Source organism: Notothenia coriiceps, unplaced genomic scaffold (assembly GCF_000735185.1).
Source record: "Notothenia coriiceps isolate Sejong01 unplaced genomic scaffold, NC01 NC01_scaffold00010944, whole genome shotgun sequence".
Lineage (NCBI taxonomy): Eukaryota > Metazoa > Chordata > Actinopteri > Perciformes > Nototheniidae > Notothenia > Notothenia coriiceps.
In genome coordinates, this window is record NW_011343645.1 from 1 (window position 1) to 23,509 (window position 23,509).

The window sequence follows — 23,509 nt, forward strand, 5'->3', positions numbered from 1 at the left end:
AACAGATAGCTGAAACTTTAACAAATAAATAACTCAGTTACCTCTAATCATTAACCCATGTTTGTATAATTTAGTTAACTCTGTGTGTTGCTGCTAGCATACATACACCCAATAACACCTGACGTGGAAACGTTACTCGTGGATGGGGCTACAGAGCTACTAGAAAGACAGTCGAACCCGGTGCATTTCTCCGTCTGAATGTGGTGCACTTTTGCTAAATGTTTTTGACAAATTGCTCGTGTTACCGCCCTTACATACTAAACTCTTATTGCACTTTTGTTAACGAGCATTGTCCACATCGACAAGGCTATAGTTTAACCACACCTCGGAGCGCGTTCTCTCCGCCATCTCCTCCGTGTGTGTGTGTGTTGCATGCATGTAGCAGCTGCGTGTGTGTAAACCGCCCCGCCCCCTCGCAAGCAGGCGGGGGAGAGAGATCTCTCGTCTGAATTGGGAAGATCGAAAATACATTATAGACGCATTTTGTAGTCATATTGCATATTAGAAACGGAGTTGGCGACACTAAGACTGCGATATAATGTTTATGTAGCAATAATACATATGACATGTTTTAAATGTCTCCTGTACCAATCAAAAAGAGCGATAACGTTGGAGCTTAACGGGGTGTAGAACACATGTGATGACGTCACCAACGAATCGACGACTGAATTAGTTGCCTACTAATTTGGTGATCGATTTTAATCGATTAAGTCGATTAGTTGTTGCACCCCTACTGATCACATAAAAGATGTATGGAAACATTGAAATCTAAATGTAGATTAAATGGAAATCTTACAACTGAAGCCACCTTTTGAAGCTGTTCGAGAGTTGGACCCTGAGTAGAAGGATTCATGCTTATGTCCCAAAGACTGGCTTCACCGCCTACATGGAAACAAAACGGGTTATTTAAGCACAATGAGGTAAAGACGTGTTGTTGTTTTGTGGACATTCAAAGCCAGTCTAAAGCGTACCTGACGGCTGTGAAGCTGAGGTATGCATGTCCCACATGGACCCTGTATCTGGCACTGACATCGACCTGTTCATCGAAGGCATCATACCCTGCTCACTGCACCTTGGACAAAATAATTGAAATCAAACACGGAAAGTCCAAAAGTCTAAATCCCCTTTGTAAAAGGAAAGAGACTAGGGCCCAAACACAAAATAAGGCTCAGACATGTAAAGGAATAGTTCCAACCACGCATTAACCTACCTATTAATGAGCTGGAATAGCTGCTGCTGTTGGAGCTGCTGATAGAGAGCTGCTGCTGCCGCCAGCTCCTGTTGCTTTTTCAGGCGGTCCTGGTCCAGATTCCCCTGAAAAAAACAGCGACCACCTGTCAATAACATGTATATTCTAACTCAATACACCACAACAGCTATCTAATACAAAATATGCTATAGCTAAGCAAGAACTACTTGGGGGGGAATTGTCAATTATTTAGTACCAAAGACTTCTAAATTACAAAAGGAACAAACATTAAGCGTGCATTTCCCCAACGTGATGCACAGACAGCTGCCACATGTATAGGCAATCAGGGGCCTGCGACAATGTAGCGTTACATTACAGCATTCAATGGAACCTGCCCTGTTCCACTAACTTGAAGCTTTCATGCACAGGGGGCAACATTATATCGTTTTATGACTGTTGTTTGAATACCACTTCCTCAAGAAGGTCATTCATTCATTAGCAGGAACACAAATTAAATGACATGTCTTCAAATCAAGCATGGGGGCAATTTCAGAAATCTCACGTTTGAATTGAATAAATAGTTGTTGTTTTTTACCGTAACCTGTCTATCAAGCTTCCCTCTCCTCTGCATCCTCCCCTCCCCATCCTCTACGTTGGCAGAGCTCTGACTCACAGTCCCGGCGGACCCCCGGGTGGGCTGCGGGCGCTGCGTCGGTGGTGGCTGTCTCACCAGCAGGGGCGGAGGGGAGGGCCCTGGGGCGAAGGGCACCCGGCCCCACATTTTGATGACATCTCCCAGGGGTTGGAAGCCCTCGTCGCAGCCACGCTTCACCAGCAGGGTCATGGTGAAGTAGCCGGCCTGGAACCACTCGCACATCTCCACCGTGGTGAAGGGACCTGGTTAGATTAAGATGAATGAGTTTACAATGCAAACAGTGCAATAACATAGCTTTTATCCATGAATTCATGTGTTATCCTTGCATGTACGAGTGAGTAGTATAATAATAATAATAATAATAAGTAGGGATGCTCTGATCAGGGTTTTTGGGGCCGATCACCGGAATCAGTATCGGCCGATACATAATATAATAAAGGGTGTGGGAGTGTACCCTGGATCTCTCCCTGTGGGTCCTTGTAGAACCACTTCATGGCGGCCTCGTGTGACAGCGGCAGAGCGGCGGCTGTGTTCCTGCACTCCTGCTGCTGCTGCAGAGCCTGGGTGAAGCACTCCTCCTCCAGAGAAGTGTCCTGCAGTGACGCCACCATCTTCTCTGCCTCCTACACACACACACACACACACACACACACACGTTATTCCACATCAAAATATTCATACAGAGAATGTCAATACTCTTAAGAGCAAACCCAAGACTCTCCTTTTAAATGTATTGTATTTATGTTTTTTTCAGTCCTGTGTTTGAAAATAATGTTGTTGGGTTAGTGAAGCACTTAGTGTTAGCTCTTATGTATAAAACATGCTTTATAAATAGTTGATCTGATTTGATTTACAAGTAGGCTTTGGTTTAGATGGAGATTGATTACTTTTTGGAAAAATAATCCCTGGTTAAATGATTGAAATGTAATTCCTGTAACAATTGAGACAGTTATTACGCATTAAGTGTTCATTGAGAGAATATCAATACTTTTAAGTGCCTATTCAAGATCTCTTCATTTTAAATGTGGCTTTTAAAGTATTTGATGTATTCTTGATTTCTTTCAGTCCAGTGTTGTTTTGGTTTAGATTGAATGGAGCTACAAGTGCTTTCTGTTTCACTTGAGACAGCTGCATGAAATGTGCCTCCTGTTGTTCCTACCTGCTGCAGGTGCTTCATGCCCTCATCGTCCTCTGCGTCCCCTCCAGGTGGAGGGTGGAGAGGAGCAGCAGAGGAAGGAGGTGGAGGAGGCATACGTGAGGAAGGGGGGGCGCTGGGGCTCAGCTGGCTCTTAGAGACCCCTACAGGAGCCATGTCTGATACAAAAAACACAAAAACATTAGTAAAACAATGGGCTCTATTTTTAGAGTTTCTATATATGAGGTGGTGATGTTGGGTTGAGGCGGGTAGAGCCACCAACTGGCTCTGTGCGAGACAGCAGCAGCGGGTTTAGTAAACAAGATATTAAATGACCTCACATATTGTATATCAAACTCAAAATATCAACGCGGCAATAGTTCCACACACTTACGGTGCATGACTAAGAGCTTGGCTGAATCCAAGAAGCCAAAAGCTCTACAGTTACAGGATTAGACCCTTAACACTTCAATTTTGTTATTCAAGATACAAGTTTGAATGTGACAAACACTGATGACTTAAGTTTGCCTAGTCGGTATTCAAACTCATTGCTCAATAAAAAGCTGGAAGAATCTGATAATAAAGTCAAAAGATCCATACTGGATATTCATATTGAGTTTGACCTTGTTCCATAATTCATTTCCTACTTTCTTTAGATTTGATACCATTAGTACATTTCATATCATACTAACAAACTTCTCATACTATTTATTTTCTCCACATGTTCTTGTCCAACTTCACACTCATAATTCACATGGTTTAACTGCAATACATACATATCAATATACATATATTTTTGGAAAAAAACATGAATTGCCTTCATAATTAGAAAATAATAGGTACCTAAGAGAGCTGCTAACTGAATCCATCTGTCTGTTGCTTCTGACGTGAAATAGGGGGTACCTTCACTGGCCGCGCTGCTGGCTTTCACAGGGTGGCTGTTGTTCAGCTGAGCATTGTCCACCAACAGGCCTGCGTTGCTGGGCCGATGGTCCACAGAGGGGGGGGTACAGTGTTGCAGTGCTGGAGGAGAGGACGAGGGTGAAGCTGGCTTTGTCTCGCCGTCCCTTACAGCAGAGCCAGCTTCTTTACTCTCTGTAAGGGGAGAGCGGAGGAAAGAAAGAAAGGAAAGCCTTAAGCAAGATGCCACAATCATCAGTTATGAATTCCTCCTGGGCTTCTGAACGAATAGGAAAAGCCTTATGAACAAATCATTTTTCAATGAACAATGCAATAATAAAGCTGGCAAGGGAACGATTCCAAAAACATTATAAAATCATCAAATAAAAAGGTTTTTCCTCACCCTTGTCTTCTTCAGCACTGTTCCTCTCCATGTCAGCGTAGAACTCCTCGTCTTCCTCGTCCTCTATCCCCTTAAAATCAAACTCCTCCTCCAGGATTATGTCCTTGTCACCCTTCTGACACAAAGGAAGAGACAATTAAAGAGTGTACCAAATACTCATTGACATTCAATGAGAGCTGACAGTAAAATAAATAAATATCATAAAACAAAAAACTTGACTTTGTTTGAAGAGAACGTTCTTAAGAATAATTAAATGTACACACCTTCAAAGCCATGAAAGCTCCAGAGGAGTCAAACGTGCCCATCTCCCCGTCTTCCTCGTCTGTGCACCACTCAGGCAGGCCGTCTCCGTCGTCCAGTCCCTCACGCCGGCGGCCACCACCATGGCCATCCGCGTCCCTGAAATCAAAATCAAACTTCCGACGACGACCCTCGCCGGGACCGGTGTGTTCCCGCCAGCCTGCTGAGCGAGGACCCCCATCTGACAGAGAAATGGACAGCCATCAGTGAGGATAGGGTCTCATAACCTCCGAAACTGCGGTTGTCTTAAAGTGCAGCTCCCTTTTAGCAACACTCCACTTTGTCTGGTAGAAATCCCTTCACTGCCACTAGATGTCACTATATCTACTGTTTCAGCTGAACACATCATCACAACTGAGCTCTGATAGCCTGGAGTAAGAACTACTAGAATTGATTATCTTCTACTTAGGCCATTTTAATACGCAAGTGAGAAGCAAAGGTTGTGATTACACTGATTTAAAAAGCCATTTCTACACATTTCATTTCTTAAAGCCACAGGCCTTTTTACCACGACATCTGATAAGGTGTTCGACACTAAGTGGCCATGTATGAATACTATCAAATCGAAGTTCTGTGGAATGCACGTCATGCATTCTAAAAGGAAAAGGACTGATGAGGTGTTTCTCCTGTGTATAGCTTTCATTTTTTAACACAAACGAGTTTACGGCGGCGGGACAATGAATAAAAGCATGTTTGTTTTCATCCTACCATCCCTGCGGACTCCTGCAAGTCTCCAGTTGGTTCCCGGTTCCACCACCACCACCCCCCCTCCTGCCGCCGCCGCCGCCTCCTCCTCCTCCTGCTGCTCCTCTCGGAGGATGCGCCAGTTATCGCTGTCAGCCCTCGTGAATTCCTTCCGTCCTGGAACCACAGGCACTACAGGCTCTTCAAAGCCGGGACGCCCGACCTCCCGCCGGACCGGCTTCTCAAATCTACGCTCAGCCCTGAGAAAAGAAGGGAACATTTGAGAAATAAGTGATACAAAAAAATAGGAAAAATGAGCCCAAAGCATAAAGTCGGTTTTATCTGGGAGTACGGGAGTAACAAACATATTGTAGTTCAGCCTATCCAGATAAAAGAAGATACCTAGGTCAATTATACAACATGAGAAAAATTGTAATACAAATATCAGAGAGGATTTTATATTTCCTTCTAGTTTATTATGTCTTCTCTCAGCCTTGAAAGCAAATGCCTTTATTTTGGCCCTAAGAAATGTAATCCATGATTTATTTGACATTCAATTAGTGAGTTTTTCTTACCGGTCATCCCAGCTCTGGCTGCGATGAATCTCTCGGACGCCGCGTCCAAAACCCACCTCCGGTTCTTCAATACTTCTTTGGTAAAATCCACCTTCACCGCGACCTCGTCCTGATGAAGTACACACGGAGCAGAAGGTGTTGGTATTTAATATCATCATCATCTGAATGAAAGAGCTTGAGATTGGCTAATACGTCTTTTTCTGTTAAATAAACCTCATATATCTTATTTTTAACACTTTTATAATTTATTTTACTGAAATATGATTAGCTTATATCTTCTTTAAGAGCTGCAGACAAACAATGAAACCGGCACAGCATCCTTCTTCCAAGTTGTTTCCTTGGCTGTCCTGCACCGGATGGTAAGTGTTTACATTGGCCATTCATATGTGCAGAGTGCTCTGTGTGCACAAGGTGAGTTTGTAAGCCAAGTGGTTTTAGACAGGTGTGGCTGGACAAAAGGAGGACTATTTAGACAGGCCAAGAGGAAGTGTGCTGCACCAAGATGGTGGAAGAAAAAAGGGAAATAAACACTCCAGTGGTTGGCTTGAATAAACTGTTATACTTTCTCTGGATAACAGCCATTGTAGTTCCGGCCAAGCTTTCTTTGGGCAGCGTTTTTGTTTCTGTTGGACTCGTGTTAGTTTCAGCACAAGTGGTTGTGGAGTCTGTATGCATGCACTTAGGCTGAACCAATGCTCTACTTTATTTGTTGCTCTCTCTTCTAATGGGTGTCTGGGAGTTTTGTTTTGCCGTTACCTCGACCACCTCGCGCGGTCCCTCGTCCTCGGACCACTCCAGCTGGGGCTGTGGCGCCCACCCCTTTTCCCATGAGCCTTAGCACCGCCACACTGTTCACAGACATAGAGAAGTTCCTCTGCCGAGAGAGAGAATGGAAAGAGCAAAAGGCAAGAATGTGAGGAATGCGAGTTTGCAGCTGCATTTGTAACAACAGCACCACTCGTTTTGAAAACTCAGATCATATCGCGATGAGATATCACATGAAAAGCAGGAACAGTTTGACATGTGCAGGTATCAGTGTATTTGAGGATATGTGTTAATTGCAGACCTGCTCCTCCTCAGTGAGAGGCACCAGTGCCAGTGGCTGCATGGGCTCATCTTGCAGAATAGCAGCAAACTCCTTATCCTGCATATCCTCTGGGACCTGCAACAACAACCATAGGTACGGACGTTGACATTACTATCTTTCAAAACTTTTGGCCTGACTTAGAAAAACAACTGTCTGATACAGGTTTGGTTTTTTTAAGCTAGGGAAATGGGATTTAAAAGAGAAAATCATGCTTGTGTTTTAGCACCATTAACTTTGACAACATTACTAAACGTCTTCTTCACTGATTCGAACAGAGAAACTTTTCCCACTCACCTTGTTGTCTTTGATATAAAGTGCTAACATCTCCTCTCGGCCGTAGCGATACTCGGCCAGCTTGTACTTTGGCATGGCGGGGGAAGGAGGGGGGGACGTCACACTCCCCCCACTGGACAGTGCACGAAGCCTGCGTGAGAAAAAGTACAGGAATCATGAGGAATTAGGATAATGTCTGAATGTTCAACAGACCATCAAGACTTCTCAGTGTTGCAATTGAAATGTCAGACGTTTTAACATGTATACTTTTAAACAGTATTTCAGTGTCAGTGTTTCAACAGGAGATTACTAACTGAACTTTAAAGCTACATATTGGCATTTTTCATTGTTCCTGCCTACTGACTGGAGCTGACATACAATGTAGGAAAATCACTTGTAAATAACTTAGTGTAAAGTCCACTGTTGGCAGAGAAGAATTGCAGCTATTGTGCAAGCGGGATATAATTCCTTTTAATCTGTACTGAAGAAAAAGATCTAAAAATATTTCTCTAAATGCTTCGCGAGCCAACCATCCTCTCACGCGGGTCCCTCTGAATACACTTGGCTCAACGCAGATGATATATTAGCTTTTCCAATCTCAAACTTTCATTTTAAAAAGCTATTACTAGCGGGCCAGGTTCCAAGGTCTGCTGTTCAACAATGGCTTCATTCACATGCTTCTACAGAACGTGTCATTGACTCCGCATCAAAACCACATGGAACTCTGGGAGGTGTGGGATGCAAGAGGTAAAAGGAAGGCAACGTGAAAGACAAGTTGGCAGCATGTGGCATTTCAGGGTCAAAATGGTGTTGCTGCTACTAATATGAATAATAAAATGGTGAGCTAAGGAAACATTCCAGTGATACACTAAGCAATACTTCAAACAGGACGGAGAAAGAAATCTTAAAGATCTTCCACCTCTCATATCTAGACGTACATAATCCTCTGAGTCTTATAGAGCAAAGGTCAGTCCAACAACTGTTACATGAATCTAAATGCAAGGCAGAATGTTTTCACTTTGAAGTCTAACACAATGCCCAACATGCTCGACAGCTCTTCGGCCAGCCAAACCTCAAATGATCTAAATAATTTTGAAACGCTAACAGGCATTAAAGGAATTGTAAACATGCAGCCACACAGCTGGCTGTGAGCACATACATCGGCCACTGCTTAGATTTATTCAAGAGGTGCGAGTATAAAAGTAGGGCTAGAAGGGCCACTGAGAGGAAAGCAGCTGCAGATGTGTTAAGAGAGAAATATTCTGCGAAGCTGGCACAGAGTCAAGAATGCACACAGCAGTCACAGGCTTTTAGATATTGAGTGCTACCAAACTGAAGACTACACCCCCTCTTAAGCACAACACAAGCGTCCACTGAAGGATGAGGTGGAGAATCAGAGATGGAAAGGACAACACTTCCTATATTGGCCCTCTTCAGACCAAACATGTGCTTTTGTTATCCAATCACAAGTGGACAGCTCTCTTGAAAATAGGCTGCGTCACTTGGACCCATCGATAGCGAGTTAACTGAATAAATAATCACTTTGCTGTTGGTGCATCCACCTCTTTCTTTCTCTTATGTGCCAAACACTCACTCTGCACATTCATCTGTACTCAGAGCTGCCTACTTCTACAGAGCTGATCACAAAAGATGCATATTCAATACCAGGAGTGAACAGGGCCTTTGATCTAAAGTGAAAACTGCTTTCCAACAGTTAGAGATGGCATGATAAAACAGTCTGTGTGAAAGTTGTAACTATCAACTACTTTCATCATCAATTTATCTGCCTTCTATTTTTTGGTTTCTTGTTTTATGAAGTGCAAGAAAAAGTGGAAAATAAAAATGTTCAGAGCCCAAGGTTAGGTGTTCAAATAGCTCCCTTTGTCCGAACAAAAGCCCAAAACCAAAAGATATTTTGTTAAGCATCATATGAAAACAGAAAAGCTGGAACTAGCTATTATTCGCATTTTTACATGAAAATGACTCGATCGTCAAAATAATTACAGCGAAGCTTGGCAAAAGTCAAAGGACTCCTAATTTGCAACATGAAAAGGCATCTAAAAAAAGAAGGCCAGGTTATCAACTATGCAGCAGAGTATTCTCCTGGCATTTAAGATCATCTCTCCACGTGGGTGTATTGCCGTTGCATTTAACATTAAGACATGACCATTTTTATATCAAGATTCCTTTTAAACAACACAGACTAAAGCATGAATAATATTCACAATTACGTTGCTTTGAACACCTACAGTTTAATCACTGAGTAAAATATCTGCTCATTACGGGTGATAAGGTCAAAAGCTCCACAACCACTCACTCTGTCAAATCATAACACATTAAACATTCATTAAATCTTGTTGTCAAAGAGCTGTTTAATCTTCATAAGAGCATTTATTCTTTTCAGGAGATACTTTACTTTATTCAGGGTTCATACACTTTTCCACGACCTTTACCTAATTTTTCATGACCAAAAAAATGTGTCTTTCTCAGCGGTACCACTGAAAATTGTTTATTTTAACATGGAACAGGAAAATAAGGTCTGCATATGAAACATGTTGTGGCTACAGTATCTAAAACAAATCAAGTAGACTTACTAGCTTCTACAGGCTAAAGCAACTCAAATCTCTCACCAGCAAAATACCTCGACAGTTAAATGCATTTTTACGTTTTATTATTATACGATACAGTATTTATTATCATTATAGTATTACTATTTCGGCGGTTAGATCAAATCTAAATTATATTTGATGCAACTTTAGTTACATTTCCATGACTTTGAGAAAAAATTTGTTTTCCATAACTTTTCCAGGGCCTGGAATTTGAATTTTGAATTTCCATGACTTTTCCAGGTTTTTAAGGACAGTAAGAACCCTGTTTATTAGTCAGTAGTATTTTAATGTAAAGAAATAAGATTGGTTACCATTCTGGGCCGAAGTTAAGAGTCTCAGCAGTCATATTCCTCACGTCCACACAGAACTGAGTATCTGAGGAGAAAAAGGTTCATGTTTTATTTCTTGTAGCAACTGTAAAGTCAAAAGGAGTAAAAGTGAGTGAAGATGTCTTACCCTGTCCAGATGATCGGAGCAGGCTGGACTGTACTGGACCAGGCTAGAGCTGGCTGGCTTTAGTTAGGCTTAGGTGACTAAAAGGCTGAGTGGTGCTTAAGCTGTGGTCACAGAGCTCCCCAAACACACAGACACAAAGAGAATAGCTGCCAGTTGCAGGTGCTTGAGGAATACCAGGTTATCAGGTCCTAACTAGATAAGGAAGGGGGTTCGACTATAGTTTGGAGAGTGGAATCTCCTGCTACTCACAGCCGAAGAAATGGTAGGTAAACAAAGAAAATAAACGAAAAACACCTTGGAAATGAACAATGGAACAAAATAAAACACTCTTGCTAGTAATAATGTTTTCTTTCTTCTTTTTACAGCAGTTATAGCTCACATTAAAGTTAAAAATATGAGTTGATTCATCAAAAAAGGTAACGCAGGAACGAAATAAAAGCCACAACACTGAAACAGGCTGCTGGAACAGCTGCCAAGAGCAGACGCGACTCGCACTCCTCTTTGCTTTTCTCTCTCCCTCCGTCCCTTTTTCTCTCTCGCTCCAACTGAAATGTTGATTGACGGAGACCCTCCAGGTGACTCCTTTATTTCCTGTCCTCCTCCCTTAGCACCACTGAAAAGTAAGCAGAGTTGGAGAGGGGGGGAAATCAAATGATTAAAAAACAGATGGAAAGGATCATGTTAGAAGTGTACACTTAAAAAATGTGCCGTTGGAGGGATGTACTTTCACAGATTGTCCGTCTGCCTATAATGTGATAGGAAAGGAAGTGTAATTTGATTTCTAGACACACTATTTTCACAGCATGCCCTGGAGTTACTGAAAAGGTACTAGCCTGTTTTAATCAATTTGCACATGGCACTCTGAGCTGGGAGAAAAACATTGTGGTATTTTGACACTGAATGCATGAAACCAGCTAGCTGTAGTGCTCAATCATGGCCCCTTGTTGAGCTTCTCACAGGAGATTTTCCATCCAGAAATCTAGGGAGTATATTCAGGTAACCAGGCTGCTTTTAAAAGTATGCAGCTGTTTGTAAAGTCATGGAAACTACACCAAAACCAAGGCAACAAAATGTCACAATAGTAAATGCTCATATATTATACTGTCCTTATGACATGAAAAATCCTAACATTTAAATAACTTCTTTGTCGTTATTTTTATGATTCACGAGTAAGGAACATCACTTTTATTGAAACAAGTTATAAGATGAAAAACTGGGTATTACAGAAGGAGATATACCTGCCTGGCTATTACCTTAAATCAAAAGTTATACTAACACTTATGAATGTATTTTACTACTTTTTAATATCATAAAGGTTGTGTTAGTTATCACATTTAGCCTGAAGCGCTGCCCTCTTATACCAATTCCATCAGGCGAACACTCAACTAGCTAAACACTTCTGTATATGAAATAACTTTGTGTACAACGATGTGACACTATAAATCTCTATTACTTATACGGTTATACAAAATCACTTTTCAGACCGCAGGAAGTTCGTCCAGAACTAGGACGCTATCAGGAACTATTGCAGGGACCCGGGTCTAAATTAAGTTCTTTTCACATTATTTTACCCCCCAAAACTCCATGGTCGGGGGTAGTACGTTTAGATGTAAATGGAATGAAATACCGTTATCCAAGTATTGATAGTAGATTTTTTTTTTCTAGATCACCTATCTCCACAGCAAGTCTTAGTCATTGGCACTGGCACAGTAAAAGCCTCTAAGGGTCTGTAGTTCGTTTATAAAAAAATGAAGCGCTGCTCATGCAATCTTTTTTACTTCAGTGTAAAATACTTTGACATATATATGACGTGGAAAAACAAGCTTTTGTTACAAATGTGGCACTACTCTTTGCAGTTGGATAACACTAAGAAGAACATGATTGCAGTAGGTTCTTTAACAGTTTACCATCTAAGCAATTCATGGGACATTAAATAACAAAATTAACAATAATTAAAAATACACATTAAGACAACAGAGAATAGTAACTTGAAAGCTGACAGGTTAAACTTCCAGTGTGGCCGTAAATTATTAAATTATATTGTGTGTTATTTTGCCCAAGATGATGTTGGCCCTCTGTATGTATGAACTGAAGAGTAACATTCTATAGAAACATAATTTGTAAACCGAGATAAAAGCCCTCTTTTGAAAATAGGAACCTTGGATTTCCCCTCTGGTTGCATCAACTGTTTGATCAAATCCTTTGGGCTACTGTGGAAATATTTGATATTGGTAATCATACTTAAAGTAATGTTAGAGAAATTCAGTGTGGATCGTGACTTAAAATACATGCAAATAACACTTATGTATCAGTTAAAGGCACGGAACATGCAATCATTAAATGAGTTTTATTTATGGCACTCGATGCATTACCGCAACAATTAAGAATGTATCATTTTGCCAAAGCATCCGTAGACCGCCTTATGACTTCGAACTATTTCATAAATAAACTTTCGACTTCAGGCCACAACAGGCACTTTAGGACATATTTAAGAATCTACTTTTTGATGAGAAAGCTGAAGTAAGGTGACACAGGAATAACTGCTTGCAGAACATAACATTTCTATTGCATTTAGATATTTACAACGGTTGTGCACTTAGAAATGTGGCGGGATAACAATGGCAAGCTGCTAAAATATAGACTAAAACTCTATGCTGAGGCTTCACATCAATGTTTACCAGTTTTTTTACTTTAACAAACTTTACAGTATTTCATTGTTTGGTCGTAAAGATGGCTAACATATTGACAAAATAGCTCGCGTTGACGTAAGCTAGCTTCAGCGAGCTACATTAGCTTTAAAATAGTTCCGTCTTTGAAGCCAATTAGCCTTACAGCATATCGACTTGTGGATAAAGAGGAACACTTTTATCGTTCCAACAATATTTGCAACCAAACGTATCCTATTTGTATTGCAAACCAGAGACGGGTTAGCTGGTTTGCTACCTAAACTAGCATACGGTTCGCGTTGATCTTAAAGGCCTTGTAGGTTCAAATGACACCAGATATTATGGCGGAGGGGGCGGAGTGTTGGGATCGGACTCCCCGGCCTTCTCCGCCAATGTGCGGACGACCACCTCCACTCCGCTCTCGGTGTGAAGCTACGGCTAATGCGACGTAAACAACACACACTGACAGAAACAACAACCGTAAAATAACTTGGTGCAAAAGCTTTTCTCTCACAACAGATAAATCCAAACCATCCGAGTTGCAAGAGCTGAGGTTAGCGTGTTAGCCAATGTTAGCCAGCTAGCTAAAAGACAAGCTTCAAAGAGGAACCATGGCTTACCTTCACTGTTTATAGCTAACGTTACCAGACTGGTTGTCGGTACGGTGTGTCTACTGCCAATATCTCGTATGCATTGGTCTCTTAAACACTGTAAACGTATTCATTCGACAGAATCGTACTTTCAGAAAGTCGTGCTCTGTATTTTATTTATTATTTTCCCCCTCTCCTCCAACGGTCGCTGCTGCGTATCAGTATGTGTCTGCTGGCTCCTAGTCGCTGCTCTTCTTGTTGTTTGTGTTTCGGAAACATGGCCGTCCTTGTGATACCACGTGACTGCACATTGACAAGCGGCTAACCAATGTTGTAGCAGGGCAAACACACCCCTGTTTATCAGCCTGGACACCGACGTGTACTGCACTTTGCAACTGTATTTTTCAAATACAGTGTCTCAGATAAAGGTGTTTTTAATTTGCCGTTTGCCGCTGCGAGGACAACTTTAGCATAACATTGTATTTTTGGCATAACTCAGAAACAGCCAGCTCAATAATACACATTCGCGTGGTAGAATAACTACATTAACTCCTGTAAAAGTTGTTTCGCACACGTTGTAATCAAAAGCAGTATTCTTGAAATGCATAAGGAGATATTTTTTAGGTATTCGCTATCAATACCCTTGAAAATGTACTGAATCACTAGCAGAGCTTGTTGACTAGCAATGCTAAACTGAGCATGCGCGAGACTTTTGCCAACGGCAATATAGGGTTTAGTCAGCAGAGGGCGCTCTGTACACAGCATGATAGCTGGTACAACTGAATGGAAAATATAAAAGAAAGTTGTGAAAATTATATCAAATAAAACCTTCAATATTGTATGTGAATATCATCTGGTGATATGCAATTGGAAATTATAAAAAAAAGAATTGTAAAACCATGAATCATTATCCACTTAATGTTACTATAGCTCATATATCCTAAAGAAATCTGAGTAACAGCTAATCAGCCTACATTAAGTAAACCTGTTGTATATTCATTTTTAAAATACTTACGTTTCTGCACACGCTTGCTTTATCAAATTGCAACTTTACATGTCACTAATGTCTCACAGACTTAAAGTATTTTACTTTGCTATTAATTATATCTGAGATGAAAACACAATATCGTATCAAGAGGAACAATATGTGTACCTGGTCAGATGTGCAGTGTATAATACCTGGGTGTTGATTCATGACATAAACTAGAATTGGTACACAGCCCGACAGAAGCATGTGCAGAGATGCATGGCTGCAAAGACTTTAGGAGCAGATAAGTCCACTGTCTAACCAATGGATTCACTCTAAGCTACTGCTGCTTTGCATACTGAGTGTCTGTCCAAAAGCCATTACACTTTACTAGATTATGACTGCAACACCAATACAGGATGACATACTATCAGAATAGTTCAAACCCCATGGAATTTCTTCATTCTTAAAAAGGTGCGTTACAGGACATGTCAAACTCACGATGGATGAGGAAAATACCACGTTTTCTGTTGTTTTCATTTAGTGCAGATGTGTGATGATGCATCTGGTTGGCACCTGCGTCCTAAGCTTCTCCCTGCTGATGGCGTCCCCCCTGGTGAGTGCCACTGTGTCCAAAAGCTTCAAAGACTGCAGCCACTTTTTCTACATGCAGTCACCGCCTGCAGGGATAAAGGGAACCAACCTGAGGAGGGTCTGCCAGAAGTATGCAGACAAACTGCGCTATTCCACGTTGTATGACAGCAGTCACCACCTCCCCCTCTATTCAGCATACATCTTTAAGAAGTCAGATGGGAAGAGGAGGATGGACACGCCATGGATGTATGAACCACAGGTAGAGACTAGTTTGTTTTATATGTCCCTTAAGCCTGAAATACCTGAATGTTATTTGGGCAATAATGACTCATCTCAGGATAGTCTAATCCCTGTACAATACCTTTGCAGGAAGATCAGTCAGTATTGTTGTTATTAGAGACAAAACAAACAAACAAAAAAGGTTTGCAAATGAACAGAAAATGTCTAATACAGGGATACGCTTTTTTATTTTCCAATTAAAGGGGCAGAATGTAGTAAAGAAGACTAAGCCTTCGTGCCAGACGAATACACAGCAATTGCTAACTGGTTAAAAGCCCTTTCAATCACAAAAGCAAGTCCCCAAACACACATTAAAGGAATAGTTACAGATAAAGGACTTTTTTGGAACATATGCTCAATAGAGAGAGTTTGATAAGAACATTGATATTAAACGTATTGTGTACTATGTAGAGTATTATTCTGAAGCCAGCTGATGGTTAGTAAGCTTAGTAAAAACAGAGAGTCAGCCTACCGGTACAAAAACACTATTGGCCTTACAAACATCAAACTGACTGTTGGAAAGAACGTGAACAGGCACATCTCCCACAACTACTCCTTTAAGCTTTTAAACCATTCATTGGATTATTATTGTTTTAGCAGTTTGTTACACCAACCACTCATAACTGGCATAAGTCCCCTGGCTTTTGGATTAGCATCACTTTCAAAATACTAACCACAATTATTTAATTTGTTAAATTCAAAGGCTCTATTGTCAAATGCACAGTAGCTACAGTGTAGATATGGCAATGAATAATGTAAGTCCCAGTCCCCTCCAACAATGCAACATAATACATAAAACAAATACAAGAAATAAAACCAATAACAAATCTTATCTCTTCAGTTGGTTTCTGATGATGACAGTGGCAACATGAGAGCCATTCCCCTCACTGAAGACACCCCCCCTCTGATTGAGGACAGCCAGGCCGTGTTGGAGGACTACACAGACGCTGTAGAATACAGACGGGGCCCGCTGAATCCTGACCTGCACCAATCAGAGCCAGACGACAAATCCTCCACATATACTCTCACCAATGTAGTCCCATTACTCACAAACCTCCTGGACGCTTTCTGGAACCCATACTTGGACATTATCCGCCGCCGCCTCAACAACTTCTGCCACGGCAAATCATTCATAGTGACAGGGGTGACTCTTTCTGGAGGGACCCTCCAACGAGATAACAGGGACCGCTTGGGAATCCCCAAATACTTATGGTTGGCTTACTGCTGCCCGAAGTTTGACCGTAACTCTCCGTATGAGGTGAGGTTCATGTTCCCTAGTTATGGGGGCTATGCACTGAATGAGCAGACTGACCACAGTGTGGTGGAGGTCCCTCTGAAGACTCTGGAGAGCTTCCTGAAGAGCCACACAGACAATGACCTGAACATTTTCTACAAGGGCTGTGTGTCAGAAAACACCTTTAAGAAGAAGAGAGACTTGACCAGTGTTTCAGTGTGATGGGACATCTTGAACTAGATGTAATTGATTGTCTACCTACTAGGACTAACTCAAACAAACCTATTAGAAGCAGTGTTAAGAAGTCCTGCCTTTACATGTTTACTGAATAAGAAGACTAATCAAACCTAAGCAGCAGAGCCTGTTGTATCCTGTATTCACAGTCTAGTATCAGCACAATCCTAATAGCTCTTAATCCTATAAAAGTCCTTTTACTGTTTAAGTGGCAGTGCCATGCATCAATATTTAGGTAGGCCTTGTATTAACCAATACTGTTGATGAAAAGTAAATATCTCTCTAATATACTGTATGTGAGGTATAGGGTGATGAGTGATGGAAATATGTTGGACAAGTTAGGATTCCACTTTGTAAAATGACATTACATACAGGCATTATCTCCACCATGGATACTTTTTTTCTAACTTCTCTTAAGTTGTACATACTAATAACTTCTGAAATTGTTCACGGCCAATCACATCTGCGAAAAAAACATGTGTGTAAAATAAATGAATAAAGCAACTGTTTTGTTATGTGCCTTATATGCGTTTCAGAGTGAATCTGTAGTGTTGCTTATTTAAACTTAATTGAATGTCCCCCATCCCCTATTCTGTAGTGAAATCAATCAGTAATCTGTACAATTATGTCTCACTAATGTGTTTCTCTGGATGTTTTTTAAGTGAAATTGCACGTTGTAGTTTTTGGGGAAGAATTCATTTCAAATGTATTGTCTAAAACATTTGATAACTCCAGGCAAAGGGGATAAGAACCGTTTGTAAAAAGACAATTACTGTACATCCGTCTGTAAGCAATTTAACAGCTGCTACATAAGGGCTTCGCTGAATAAGATGTGCTGTTTAGTCAAGTGCTATATGGGGCCAACGCCAAGCCAAACACCAGATAGGAAAAATCTGATATTTTTTTATTGGCTGTCTACTGAAGCGGTCCCCCTAGCTGTGGGTGGACCATGCTCAAGTGAATTGTTTTGCATATTGAGCTCTGATTACAGAGTGTAAAACCTGTTAGCTGTTTTAATGAGCTCCATGGACAGCCATAGACGCACATTCAGTACTCTGAGCAGCTCACATTTCACACGCTTGAGTGACAAAACGTCTTGACTATGGCATTTTGGGTGCAGACTTTCCTGTTAGTCAACCTAATAACATCAGCGGTAAGAGGGAGAGTGGAAAAGGAGCTGTCTTCAGAATGCAGACAATTCCTTTACATGCAAACACCACCGACTGGTCTGGAACACCCCTCCCTCAGGTTCATTTGTCAGCGTTTCAACAAGAGGACACGCTACCTGACGCTGTACAACACCGTGGATCATGTACCTGTGTATTCTGCGTACACTTTCAAACGATCAGCTGGGGACAAATGCGTGGATGTCCCATGGATGTATGAACCACAGGTAAGGGACAAATAAGGAATGCACATTAGTTGCTTTGAGATGTTTCAACCTGAACAGCATGCTTTAATATTTACAAATTAAAAAAAAGAAATTCATGCAGATCACATTCTGTCCTCTCATTTGCTCTATCTGTCCACACAGCTCTCCACGTATTCTGATACAGATGAGATGCAGCCATTCCCACGTGGTTACATGCACATGGACTTCGAAGATGCCCAAGCAGTCCTGGACGATTACACAAACGCCGTACTGTATGAGCGTGGCACCCTCAACCCAGAAGAGCATCAGGACGAACCAGATGACAAGGCATCCACCTACACCCTCACCAATGTCGTGCCCATGACGCCCGACTTCAACAACAGAGTCTGGAACAAACAGGAGAACATCATCCGCAAACGGCTCAACAACTACTGCCGCGGAACCGCCTACATCGTCACCGGTATCACCACCTCTGGGAAGATGATTCGCCGGGAGAACATGAACCGCGTGGCAGTGCCCAGGTACATTTGGTCGGCGTATTGCTGCATTGACTACGACCACAATGCACCCTCCAGCGAGCGATATAAGTTCCCATCTTTCGCTCACTACGGCCTGAATGAGGAGGAGGACAACAACAACGAGGTGGTGGAAATCTCCGTCCAGCAGCTGAAGGAGTTCCTGAAGAAGACAACCTTTGTAGAACAGAACTTTCGGATCTTTGTGGGTGACTGTGTGTCCCCAGGGTCCAGTAAAAATAAATAGGCAAAAAATATAGCTTTAAAGGCCTGCAATTTAGCCATAACACTCTGGGTCATGTTCTGTCATCTCTTCCTTGCACAGTGGCACACTAAAAATGGCTCTGTTAGCAGTTGAATGGAATTTAGTTATTATTCAGCAATTCTATAATTTAAACCTGGTCCTTTCCTGCTGTGTAACTTCAACATTTTTTCTGTGACAATAGTCTATGGTCCTTCATATAATCCAGCTCAACATTTTATGTTTTACCACTGGCAACAATACATACTAAAGACTGAAATGTTTAGTAGTGCTCTTACTGTATTTTATCTCACGAAAATGTACCCGCCTTGCCTTATTTGCTGAAATAAACCTTTACAACCTTTAACTAAAATGTCGTTGAATCATTTCTGTGATATTTAATTTCACAGTAACAATAACAGCAGCAAGATAACTAGAATACAAACTAGACTACATTTGACAAACCTTCTCATGGGGTCTCTGCTGTTGTTGTTCTGGGACATTTACAGACTTTAGATCGTCTGTACTGGAATAAAAAGGGTACATTTAGAGGCCACAGATGAAACAGAAGGCTGCTTTGCATTGTTTCAAGAAACTAGTAAAAGGTCCTTTTCTAATCTGACACATACATAGACTGACCTAACAATACATTTCGTTTTTTCCAATCCTGAATTTGTTCTTCATTCTACCCTCTGTCTCAACAGAGAAAAACAAAAAAAACAAGCTTGAAAAGGCAAAAAGTCACATCTAAAGCCTTTTGTGGACAACTTAAGTAAAAGGTCTTAATTTAGGTTTAATCAGGCTTGCATAATTCTTTCCTCTGCAGGTCTCAGTTATAAAATGCTCTCCTGGATTGATAACATTCACTCCTTTTGGATTACTGCTACGACACTTGTGCAACTTTGAATATATGTAAAATACTATATGGGAGAGCAGTTTGCTCCGAGAACAAATGAGGCTGGGAGATGTTGACGTGGTTTAGAGAGCGTCTGTACTTGTCAGACAGAAGTGGATTTACAGTGGAGAAAGAGATATTCGATCAGACATAAAGAGGTCTAAAAGGACATATTAGTAGTTTGTGAGATTGAGGGAAAAGAGAGCTTCTGTGATGACACCTGCGTCAGCAAAGCGGGCCTTACCTCTGCCAGCTGTTGTGGCCGTGCTGACTTGTGTGTGGCTCCCGGGGGTCCAGGCAGGAGTGGTGGGGGACTTCAACCATGTGGAGCGCTGTAAGGACTCCCTCTACATGGGCACTCCACCCAGAGGCTACCTCAGCACCTCCTTTACGAAGATCTGCCAGAGGTACGAGGATAAACCCCGCTTTGTCACCCTGTACGACTCCCAAAGACACATTCCAATGTATTCTGCATATACATTCAAGAAGTCTGATGGGGAGAAGAAGGTGGACTTCCCGTGGATGTTTGAGCCCCAGGTGAGTGTTTTTTCAAGCAAACATTTCGATTTTCTATCAGTCTGAGTCAATCTTATTCTATCGTAGATGCAGAATACTATATCAATTGGATTGTGCCATGTTGTAGTTAATGAACACTATTTGTATACATTTATCTAGTCTTACATTATGTGTAAAGACAAATACCCCATATATTCACCCCTAACAAGCAGTTAAGAAAGCTAAGGGAACTATACACTGGTTGCTACTGGCAACAGTAAAGCCTGAGATAAGCTACTTTATTGGCTGAATGATATTTCAATAAGATAGTGCTGCCTCAACCATTTCTGCTCTGGTACATAGTTATGCAAATCATTTGTGTGACTTGTCTGGATGTAACACAGTCTCTGAATGAGGATTACACGTTTATTTCTCACTATAACGTTTTAGAAGCAACTACTGTACATTGTCAGCAAAACTGCATGTCCTCCTCTCTTTCCCTCTATAGCTGGCCTCAGATAAGAGCAGCAGTAACATGGAGCCCTTCCCTCAATCTACAAGCATGCACATGAACTTCGAGGACACACAGGCCGTGCTGGAGGACTACGCTGATGTGGTTCAGTACGAACGTGGCCAGCTGAATCCTGACGAGCATCAGGCTGACCCCCTGGACAAAGCCTCCACCTACAGCTTGACGAATGTGGTGCCCCAGATCAGGGAGTTCAACATCGGTCCCTGGGCAGAACACCGGGACCTAATTCGGAAACGTCTCAACAACTACTGCCGGGGGAAAGCCTACGTGGTCACCGGGGTCACCACCTCCGGGCACACCATCCGTCGCAACAACCTGGACCGGGTGGCTGTACCGGAGTACCTGTGGTCGGCCTACTGCTGCACCGAGTTTGACCAAAATGCACCGTACTTTGTGCGCTACAAGTTCCCCGTGTTTGCAGCTTATGGGCTCAACGACCGTGTCAACAACCACATGGTGGAAGTTCCTCTGAAGAACATGGAGAAGTTTCTCAAGGGGAGGATGGATGTGGATAAGAACTTCCAGATTTTCTATAGTGACTGTGTGCCAGATATCTAATTTAATGTGGGAGTAAAATGTGATAAAACATTTCACTGTGGGAAGGTTTTGGGTTCCAGAAGCTTGAAATATGCCTGGAAATAAGAGTTGTTGTAAAATCACATCATATATTGTAAGCAATAAATTGGGGAATTGGAGTGAGTCCAAATTAAAATATTATTTGCCCTATCAATTACATTCTCTTTTCATCTTTCATGGTTTGTTAGATCTCAAGAAATATTGTAAAGTCTATCTATCACAATATATCCTAGAAATTAAAGGTGACATGTAAAAATTGCTTGTTTTGTAGACTAACACATCAATAATAAATACAATACAATTCAAATATGTAACTCTTCACTTTTGAAAACCTGACACAATAAAATCTTTAGCATATTTGGTTAAAAAATTACAAATAATTGAATGTCGAAAAACGAATAAATTCCAAATATTTGCCGGGTCTACTTTGAGGTATTTTTTGTAGGTATATTTACAATGTTGATTGTGTATAGTGCTGCCACCACTCTGACCACAAAGGGGTTAGGTTCTATCTAAATCCTGATCCAGACATTTCGATGATTGCCCTACATTCAGGTAAATAGGAAAATGAACTTATGTACCGTGTTTCATACCCTGAAAAGTAAATAACATGTTATACTAAAATGAACACAAACCAAAGCATTTACTTTTGAATGTATGGACACATTATCCAAGATTCAGATTTAATACATTTCAATGGAGCAATGATGAAGAAATGTATCAATTTCTATCAGCAGTTTGGTCTTTAAATTTGTTGTAATTATTCATTTCATCCAAAATATGTCCCTACAGCTTATTTTAAATCAAACATGCTGAAAATGCAGTACAAAGTCTGTACTAATAAGACGATTTTTAGAGTCCATCCTCAAAAATAATAATTCAAGTGTAAGTCTGAAACAGAAATAGGTCTGCAGTACGTTTATGTTGCCCTGTTGGCAGTCTGAGGCATACACAGATTATAGAATGAAGACTGATCCAGAGATGACACTCTCTTCCACGCCACCCACCCCCGCTTCTGCAGCTCCATCTTCTCCAGCTGACAACCACAGTAGTGAGGGTCAACGACTAACAGGTAGCTCCCATCTTCCCCAGTGCACACCCCGAAGATCCCTTTAGAAGAGTTGTCCCTGTCCCCTCCCATCATGACTGGAGATCCATGCTTCTCAAAGTGCAGATGGAGCTCTTCCACGGCAACATGCTCCAGCTCTGCTCCTCCACCTCTAACATGCACTAACTTACAGGGAACATCATAGAAATAGTCAAGAATCAGGGAGGCTTCGAATGTCCCTATCCAATCCCTGGAGGGTGAGAACGAGCCGGGTTTGTCCCCCATGGTGACCAAAGCTTTCTGGATTTCAGGGAGGCTTGGTGGAGGTGTTTGTTTGTCCTTAAGTGGAACACAGTTATTACAAATCCAGGAAGCCATGGTCTGAATAGTGCGGTAGCCACATCCCCAACCTCTGTCATCTTGTCCATCACAGCCATAATGGAAGTAGAGATAGTCTCCTTTTATCAGAGAACATTTCACATGATTTGAAAGTGGATAAGGAAGACCTGTGTGGACACTTTCGGATAAGCTTTGGGTCCTCTTCATAATCTTCCCTTCGTCCGCTGCACTCTCTCCCCAGTCAATTTCTTCAGATTCCGCTGCCATTAACTTTGTATCCATTTGTTATAGTTTGTCTCAATCGAATAGCCTAAACATTTAACGTTATGCATTGGAGTTCAACAGTTTAACGGCTGTTGACACGGAAGTCTCCTTGTGTAACTGCAATAACAGTCCCATCGCACCACTTGCCGAAATGTCTTGTTCCGCCTTAGAAATGTTCCTACAGACGATGATGCCTTCAGGAGATGACAGCTCCTTTTCAGCATTGCGATACAACGGGACGTTTGAACATGTATTTAATTGCAAACATCAATAAAACGTTTTAGTAGACAATACTGAATAAAGTTGCAGAATATTTGCACCAGCCAATTTAGCTTTTATTATCGTTTTCTTTCTTTTTTTACATAATATTATAAAACATCTTCTTGTTTCAAGCCGCAGCAT

At 41.5% G+C, this 23,509-nt stretch overlaps 5 protein-coding genes across 5 annotated transcripts; 3 read left to right on the plus strand and 2 right to left on the minus strand.

The window, feature by feature from the left end:
• Positions 1 to 796: 796 nt before the first annotated feature.
• On the minus strand, positions 797 to 13,852 carry gigyf1a (GRB10 interacting GYF protein 1a; the record flags this gene model as incomplete). Its single annotated transcript, XM_010772091.1, has 17 exons — positions 13,553 to 13,852; positions 10,267 to 10,879; positions 10,122 to 10,185; positions 7,223 to 7,352; positions 6,908 to 7,003; positions 6,598 to 6,715; positions 5,842 to 5,950; positions 5,291 to 5,526; positions 4,546 to 4,763; positions 4,283 to 4,397; positions 3,883 to 4,074; positions 3,004 to 3,158; positions 2,299 to 2,467; positions 1,785 to 2,086; positions 1,211 to 1,314; positions 972 to 1,072; positions 797 to 882 (listed from the first exon to the last, which is right to left on the minus strand). Coding segments are annotated over exons 3-17 (2,166 nt in total), but the record flags the coding sequence as incomplete, so codon positions are not given.
• Positions 13,853 to 15,048: 1,196 nt separating this feature from the next.
• On the plus strand, positions 15,049 to 16,818 carry LOC104946303 (endonuclease domain-containing 1 protein-like). Its single transcript, XM_010772092.1, has 2 exons — positions 15,049 to 15,342; positions 16,204 to 16,818. Exons 1-2 carry the CDS (start codon positions 15,049 to 15,051, stop codon positions 16,816 to 16,818), a joined length of 909 nt encoding a protein of 302 aa, XP_010770394.1.
• Positions 16,819 to 17,949: 1,131 nt separating this feature from the next.
• On the plus strand, positions 17,950 to 19,331 carry LOC104946295 (endonuclease domain-containing 1 protein-like). The gene is made up of 2 exons (XM_010772082.1): positions 17,950 to 18,223; positions 18,365 to 19,331. Exons 1-2 carry the CDS (start codon positions 18,038 to 18,040, stop codon positions 18,962 to 18,964), a joined length of 786 nt encoding a protein of 261 aa, XP_010770384.1. The 5' UTR covers positions 17,950 to 18,037; the 3' UTR covers positions 18,965 to 19,331.
• Positions 19,332 to 19,940: 609 nt separating this feature from the next.
• LOC104946296 (endonuclease domain-containing 1 protein-like) lies at positions 19,941 to 21,603 on the plus strand. Its single transcript, XM_010772083.1, has 2 exons — positions 19,941 to 20,390; positions 20,857 to 21,603. Exons 1-2 carry the CDS (start codon positions 20,067 to 20,069, stop codon positions 21,436 to 21,438), a joined length of 906 nt encoding a protein of 301 aa, XP_010770385.1. The 5' UTR covers positions 19,941 to 20,066; the 3' UTR covers positions 21,439 to 21,603.
• A 603-nt stretch (positions 21,604 to 22,206) lies between these two features.
• On the minus strand, positions 22,207 to 23,488 carry ufsp1 (UFM1-specific peptidase 1). Its single transcript, XM_010772084.1, has one exon. The coding sequence runs from the start codon at positions 23,123 to 23,125 to the stop codon at positions 22,376 to 22,378; it is 750 nt and encodes a 249-aa protein (XP_010770386.1). The 5' UTR covers positions 23,126 to 23,488; the 3' UTR covers positions 22,207 to 22,375.
• Positions 23,489 to 23,509: the final 21 nt, after the last annotated feature.